Source organism: Phyllopteryx taeniolatus, chromosome 18 (genome assembly GCF_024500385.1).
Source record: "Phyllopteryx taeniolatus isolate TA_2022b chromosome 18, UOR_Ptae_1.2, whole genome shotgun sequence".
In the NCBI taxonomy this organism is placed as follows: domain Eukaryota; kingdom Metazoa; phylum Chordata; class Actinopteri; order Syngnathiformes; family Syngnathidae; genus Phyllopteryx; species Phyllopteryx taeniolatus.
In genome coordinates, this window is record NC_084519.1 from 1,825,864 (window position 1) to 1,832,782 (window position 6,919).

Here is a 6,919-nt window from a genome sequence, read left to right on the forward strand (position 1 = left end):
CTCCTGTCCAAATACTGGCCGTCAAGTTGTACTTTAACATTTTTTTCCAATTGGATGCGTCCTCTCCTGTCCTTGTCCCGTCCTATCTTGTCCTCTCTTTCCCTCCCAGGGTGTGTAGCACTACTGCCCCGTACAACACTCGTATCTAATGTTTCATTGTTCTAGATATAGAAGCCCAATTCCAATCAAGTTGGGACGCTGTGTTCAACATAAATACAGACAGAATACAATGATTTGCAAATCATGTTCTATATTGAATTGAAATTGAAGAGGGAAGTCTTCGTTTGTGCTCGCAAGTCAAAGCGAAAATTCGGCCAAATGACTGCTCGTATCTCGAAAAAGACTTGAAACGTGCGCGCGTGTGTGTGTGTGAAGGAGATCAGCACATACCCCAAATGTTTTACAGTTACTTATGACCATAAAATAGTGCTAATGTGGGCTAATATATGCAGTCAAATCAACAATGACAACATCTGAAACTTACCGCAAGCTGTTTTAGTAACTTAGAAGTTGGCTGGAATATCCACGTTTGGTCAGACAATGCCCAGAGAAATAATACAAAGCGTGAAAGCTGTTGTTTTGGTCGTCTGAAATGTAAATACAGTTGTGCACCGTTGCCTTCTACGGGAACAACGACCTTCCCAACATGGCCGCTGTGTAGGCACGTCGATTGGCCGGGCTGGCTTGTCTAGTGTTTATATCTATACCCGCGAAGCCCAATAGAAGACGTTGTGTGCGATCATGTGACTTTCTTGTGCCTTTCAATTGGTGAACTAGAGTTAAACGTCACCAACGTTGTATTGGCGCATACGTCGCCCAAAGCTGAAGTCGTTAGTCTAAACAGATCGCACGTGAAAAATACATTGATAAAAAAAAAAGTAGCGAGTGGCATGTACATTATTGTAATGGACTAAAAGTACCTTTTGTTCATAACATAAATACTGGAGTAAATACAAAACGTATGCAGCATTGAAACTACTCTGACAAGCACAATTGATCCAAAATGCTACTTGAGCAAATGTACTAACATGACTTCCCCATTGAACGCCACATTTCGGTAACGTGGGCACGTCAGCCAAACTGTATTTATTATGACGTCGTCACGTCACATGGATTCTTGTGGCCAATCAGGTGCTTCAATACTGTAACAAGGAAGTGAGGTGAGCGCTGTAGTACCATAGTGTGTATATATATATATATATATATATATATACGCACTGTGACTGACTGGCGACCAGTCCGGGGTGTACCCAGGCTGTCGCCCAAAGGTTAGCTAGGACAGGCTCTACTGAGGTTACGTGCTCTAGAAAATGTATGTACTGTATGATTTCAACTGAGTGCTGGCGGGTGTGAATTGTCCTCTGGCCCCTGCGTCAACCCCCCCGCGACTGACAGTTGATCAGTTCACAGCGTCCCAATCGTTCGCCCTAATGTGCCGGTAACGGTGCTCTTCTTGACACCGCGCAGAGCGAGCGGTATGGAAAAATACTGTCGGTGGATTGACGATGGCCCGACTACATTTTGGAGGTTTTATATTGTTGGCAATACACAAAAAAAGTGTGCAGATTCCTCCTTAGTATCCAAGACTCCAGACAGTCCAAATGTGTCATCACGACATACTGGAAAAAGGTAATGATGTCCCCCAGCCCTCAACCCGACAGATTTATGGAAGTAGCCTTGAATGCCGGCCCGTTGCGCATGGATCGCAGCCCATCGTGTTCTGGGGAGATAAGTTCAGTCGGTCCGGCCGGCCTCGGGTCCGCTATGAGGGAGCGAGACAGAGAAGGGCTCGTGTCCACCCCGCTCACATATCAACGTGACTTATGAGTTGCTTTGGACTCCAGTGCTCAGCTCTCATTTGTGCAAGTCGAGCGGAATCATAAAAGCACATAGTGTACTAGATCACTAGTGTACATTCATAAAGAATGTCAGACACAGCTAAGTTTCTTTCTTTCTTTTAAAATCTTTCACAGTGAAGATGTGCTGTTATCTTGACGGAGAACAGAGAGGACTAGGCTCTCTGTTTTGAGTACTTCTATTAAGTGTGAAGTGTTTAGTGTTCAATGAACCTACTGTGCGTGTTTTGGGGATGTGGGAGGAAACCCACGCGGGCACGGGGGAGAACATGCAAACTCCACACAGGCGGGGCCGGGGGATTTGAACCCCGGGTCCTCAGAACTGCGAGGCAGACGTGCTAACCGGTCGTTCGGTTTATCACTCAACCTATAAGTGACAAATACCTATTTTGGAAGTCGCAAGCAAGAAACACATTGAAAAGTGTATCAAAATGTAATGTATGGTATCCATCCAAACCCTAACCGGTTTCCTCCCACTTCCCAAAAAACATGTTGTTTATGTGTCCCGCGATTGGCTGGCGAACCGGTTCACGGTGCCCGAAGAGAGCCGGGATAGGCTACAGCATGCCCGCAACTCTAGTCAGGTGAAGCGGTACGGAAAATGAATGAATGAATGTGTAACAGTCACATTGATTTGCCTACTGTAAATCACAGGGGAAAGCAAATTGTGTCAACTATCATGATTCTGGCTAAAAATTGTCCCGTATTTTCACGACCGTCAGGCGCACTTCAAAGTTTCTCCAAAATGGACGAAACCCAAACCCAGCGCGTGCCCGCACTGTTGCATTTAGTGACAACATAGTGTTTCCTTCTATGAGAAGAACCGTTTGTTGGCAAACGAGGGAAGCCTCCACGTCCGCCATTGTTCTCACAGCTTCTTTCTGCCATAAATTGCACATACATGAGAAAGTGATTGACACACTCACGGGGCCACGCCTCCAGTCTGTACGGTGTGTCTAATTGGACCATTCTCTCCGTCACGGAGACTTTTTAAATTAATAATAAAAACAAAATTAGAAACATTAGAAGAGGCTGGAGCAGGAGGGGTTCTCAAAAGATAATTTATTATTATATATATATATTTTTTTTACTGTAAGGACATGTAGAGAGTTATAACATAGTATATATGATAAAAAAAAAAAAAAAAGTAACGAATACCCGAGACATTGAAATAAGTCCGATACCTGGCATTGGTCCTCGTCCGTCCCTATGAATTATGGAAGCAAAAGTTCACCACTAGCTTTTGACATAGTAAAACAGTAAATAGTTGAGAGGAGCCAGATGAGGATGAGGTGGCTGGGGCATCGGATTCGGATGCCTCCTGGACGTCTCTCCCCCCGGAGGAGACCCCGGGGACGACCCAGGACACGCTGGAGAAATTACGTCTCCCGGCTGGCCTGGGAACGCCTCGGAGCTGGATGGAAGCGGCTGGGGAGAGGGAAGTCTAAACTTCCCTGCTGAAGCTACTGCCCGACCTCGGATAAGTGGAAGAAAATGGATGGATGGATTCATTCACTTATACTTTAAGCTTTAATACAGGAGGTTTCACAACAAAATATGTTAGTTATTGTCTTAAGATCAAGCCACTGATTATGTCTTCCATTTGTGTGGCACTTCAAAAATGTTGATCAGACAGCACGAGCAGTGCACAGATGTGCCTGAGGTTGTCTGCAAGAAAAGGCCGCTCGCAAATGTGGACTTTGACTGCGGGATTCTGCTTTTCGCTTCGAAGCTTTGCTTTCGTTTCCTGTAGAGCGAGATGGCCCAGAGGTACTTGGAGGAAACGATGTTTGAATCCCCCCCCCCCCCCAAAAAAAAAATATTTAAGATCTGTACCGTTTCTCCTCACGTTGCTTTGAGCTCATCCCAGCACGCCCTGAGCTGGTCGCCGACCATTCGCACTCACATTCGCACCTATGGGCAATTTAGCATCTTCAATTAGCCTAGCGTGCATCTTTTGGGGATGGGGGAGGAAACCGGAGTACGTGGAGAAAAAACCCACGCAGGCGGGGCCGGGATTTGAACCCCGGTCCTCAGAACTGTGAGGCAGATGTGCTAACCGGTCGCTCACATCTTCGGAAAAAAGAATAGTTGCACGCTAGACATGTCAGCAGCACTTCCCGTCACGTGATGACGTCGGCCATGTTCCTATGTTGGAAAGAAAGCACCTTTTTCATCTCGCCTTGACCCGATGACGTTTTCCACAAAGTTTTTAAAGAGCAGGAGATTTGACTTTCCGAAGAGTGTCCCGTAATTCGCTAACACTCGTCTCCTTCCATCGTCCGGTCGAGCAGGTGCACTGCGTCCTGTCCAGACGGAGGCCTCTGATTGGCCGGAACTCCCGAGAGCACTTCCCCCACGCTGCCGCAGTAGAGCAGGGAGCGCATTGGCCATTTCTAGGAAAACAAAGCGTCTTTATTACAAAGACACTACGTCGCCAATCATCTTAGAAAACCAGAGTATTGTTCGGGGGGGGGGGGGGGGGGGGCTGGTCACCCCACCCACCACCAACCGAACGTACTAAATTCAACAGAAACGACATGTACAAGACTGTAGCTCAACTCTACCTTAACTGGGTGTAGGTATCCACCCGGTCTCGGCGTCAAGGTGTGCTCGGCCAGAGTTCTTCCCTGGTCCAAGGTCTGTGTCAGGTAAGCTATGTAGTTGGTTGCCAGAACCAGAACATCCAGCTTGGACAACTTGGTGTCACGAGGGACTGAGGGCAGAGCGGCCTGGGCCGAGAAATTCATCATGGATACGGCACATACGTGCGGGTGCTATTAGTCATCTTTATAGTTCAGAGCAGACATGGATTTAATGGTGAATGATTCCTTTTTTTTTTGGGGGGGGGGGGGGGGGGACTTGTTAGTTAGCAGGATGATGCAAAAAAAAATATTATATATTGTAAAGGATTTGACAAAACTATTATGTCTTACAGAATACAATTTACAACCATTACTCGCTACTATAGCTAAGCGTCCCACATTTTTTTGGGGTGGTCAAACAGGATTGTTTTTTTGTTTTTAACTGATTAAACTAACCTGAAAAGAAATGTCGCCCCTAACTCAAAATTCTTTTTTTTTTTTTTTTGCATAATCAGATGATTTCTGTAACTCTCAATGACTGCATCCGCTGTCGCAAATTGAAATGGTGCCTAAAAATAAAAAAAATAAAAACGTTAATTCATTCCAATTGAATTGTCATTTAAAACAAAATATAATAATTCTTGTGTTCACTGAGGGGGGGGGGGGGGGGGGGGGGGTGTACTCTTACTTACGCTGAGCAATGTGCACAAGTTTAATTTTTTTTAACTGATTAAACTGACTGAGAATGAAGACAAACTTTCCAAATGGCGACGAGTTGAGTACCTGCAGGCTGTGGAAGGCCTGACGCAGGTTGCGTACGCGGCTTCTCTCTCGCGCCGCGTTTTCCGGGGAGTGATGGCCGCGCGCTGCGCCGATGGCGAGCGTCGGATCGCTCGCGTTTGATCTGGGCCCGCAAGCAGATGGCGCCTGGAAAGTACACTAGCATCAGGGTCACATCGGACCAATCGAATTGCGACGGATGCTCTTAACTACGCAGGTAAGGTAGTAGATGCCAATTTCGCTATTTTGGCGGAATAACAAGTCGGATGACAGATCAATCGGGCCATTAATTGAAGAAATATACAATGAATAAAAGTACTTTTTGGGTCCCTTCACACTTACACCAATAAAGGTATGAATTACAGGCAGAAAATTAGACTTTGTCTGTTAGTATTTGTTGAACTTTACAACAGAGGGAACAATCTGCAAAAATTGTTTGTTTGTAATGTGTCCCAAAAAATGTTCTGAAAAGGGCTAATATCGGCCGATTAATAGCTATTGTTAAATGAATACCTCTGACTCAGTCGTTTCAAACTAAACATATTTAATTGAATTCCGAATCGCAAAGATTGTAAAAGTGTGCGTGTGAAAATGCGGACACAAAGAGAACCGCGCTAAAGTCGTCAACGCGGCCATATATTATTGCGGTTGCAAAAAAAAAGGTTTTGCGTTCTATGGTCAATCTGCTAATTCTCCGCTCACCAGATAGCACAAGCCGGGGTTGCTGCGAATGCCGCGCGTGCGCCTTTGCGGGCACGCTGAGCTTCTGCTGGCCGAGGCTCGCTGGGTCTCAGGTTCTGCCGGTCGGTGGCTCGCGGTCACCGACATGAGACTCTCCAGAGGATTTCCCGCCATGAGCGCTGGGGAAGAAGGAGATGAGCGCAGATCGTCCCGAGGCTTCGCCAGCTCCAACCGCTCCATCTACGCCCATCGGGTGGACACGATTTGATACAAAACAATCACAATGGGGTTTTCCAGTAAGTACTCTTTGACCCTATTTGGATTTCGATCATTTATTCGTCTGATCCCAAGAATTGTCGGTATTGAGATGGCCTCTGTGCTAGAAGTGGAGAAAGATCCCAGCGCATCAGCATCCATCGAGAGCGGTTCCCCCCGCTCTCTCTGCGGCTCTGCCACGCACCACAAGTGGTGAAAAGTCCACAAGCAAAGTCCTCAGCATCCATCCGAAGCATTCCTCCACCCCCCCCCACCCCCCCCCCCCCCCTTTTCTGCTCCGTCTCGCTTGTTCCCTTATCAAGTGAGGTAATGTGGGGAACTTCACGTGGTCCTTATCTCGGCCGCCCGGTCGTCCTGATCCTCCCCGGTTGTTTGGCTGCCAAGAGGAGCATGCGGGCGGGCAGTTAGGCCAGGGGGGAGTGCAGGACTAGAAGGGTGTCCTAAGCCAGGGCACTCTGGGGGGGCTTGGGAAAGTCCAAAAAAATGTGGTAACAGCTGGACTAGGGTCAGGGGCAGTGCGACATTGACTGCGATGACCAAGAAGAGGTCGAACATATCTGGGATTCTGGGCTTTTTCTTGAGCCTAGCTGCTATGCTAAGTGCTCAAGAACATTCAATTCATTCATCTTCCGTTCCGGGTGCAGGGGCCTATCCCAGCTGACGTCGGGCGAAAAGCGGCCTACACCCTCAACTGGTCGCCAGTCAGTCGCGAGTGCGCATGCATACATATTCGCACCGTCA

General features: G+C 47.2%; 1 protein-coding gene across 1 annotated transcript; it reads right to left on the reverse strand.

Moving 5' to 3' along the window:
- Positions 1–2,958: 2,958 nt before the first annotated feature.
- Positions 2,959–6,438, reverse strand: LOC133468426 (transcription factor 24-like). The gene is made up of 4 exons (XM_061754317.1): positions 5,924–6,438; positions 5,225–5,368; positions 4,424–4,588; positions 2,959–4,252 (listed from the first exon to the last, which is right to left on the reverse strand). The coding sequence occupies exons 1-4, from the start codon at positions 6,140–6,142 to the stop codon at positions 4,115–4,117; spliced, it is 666 nt and encodes a 221-aa protein (XP_061610301.1). The 5' UTR covers positions 6,143–6,438; the 3' UTR covers positions 2,959–4,114.
- Between the last annotated feature and the right edge of the window lie 481 nt (positions 6,439–6,919).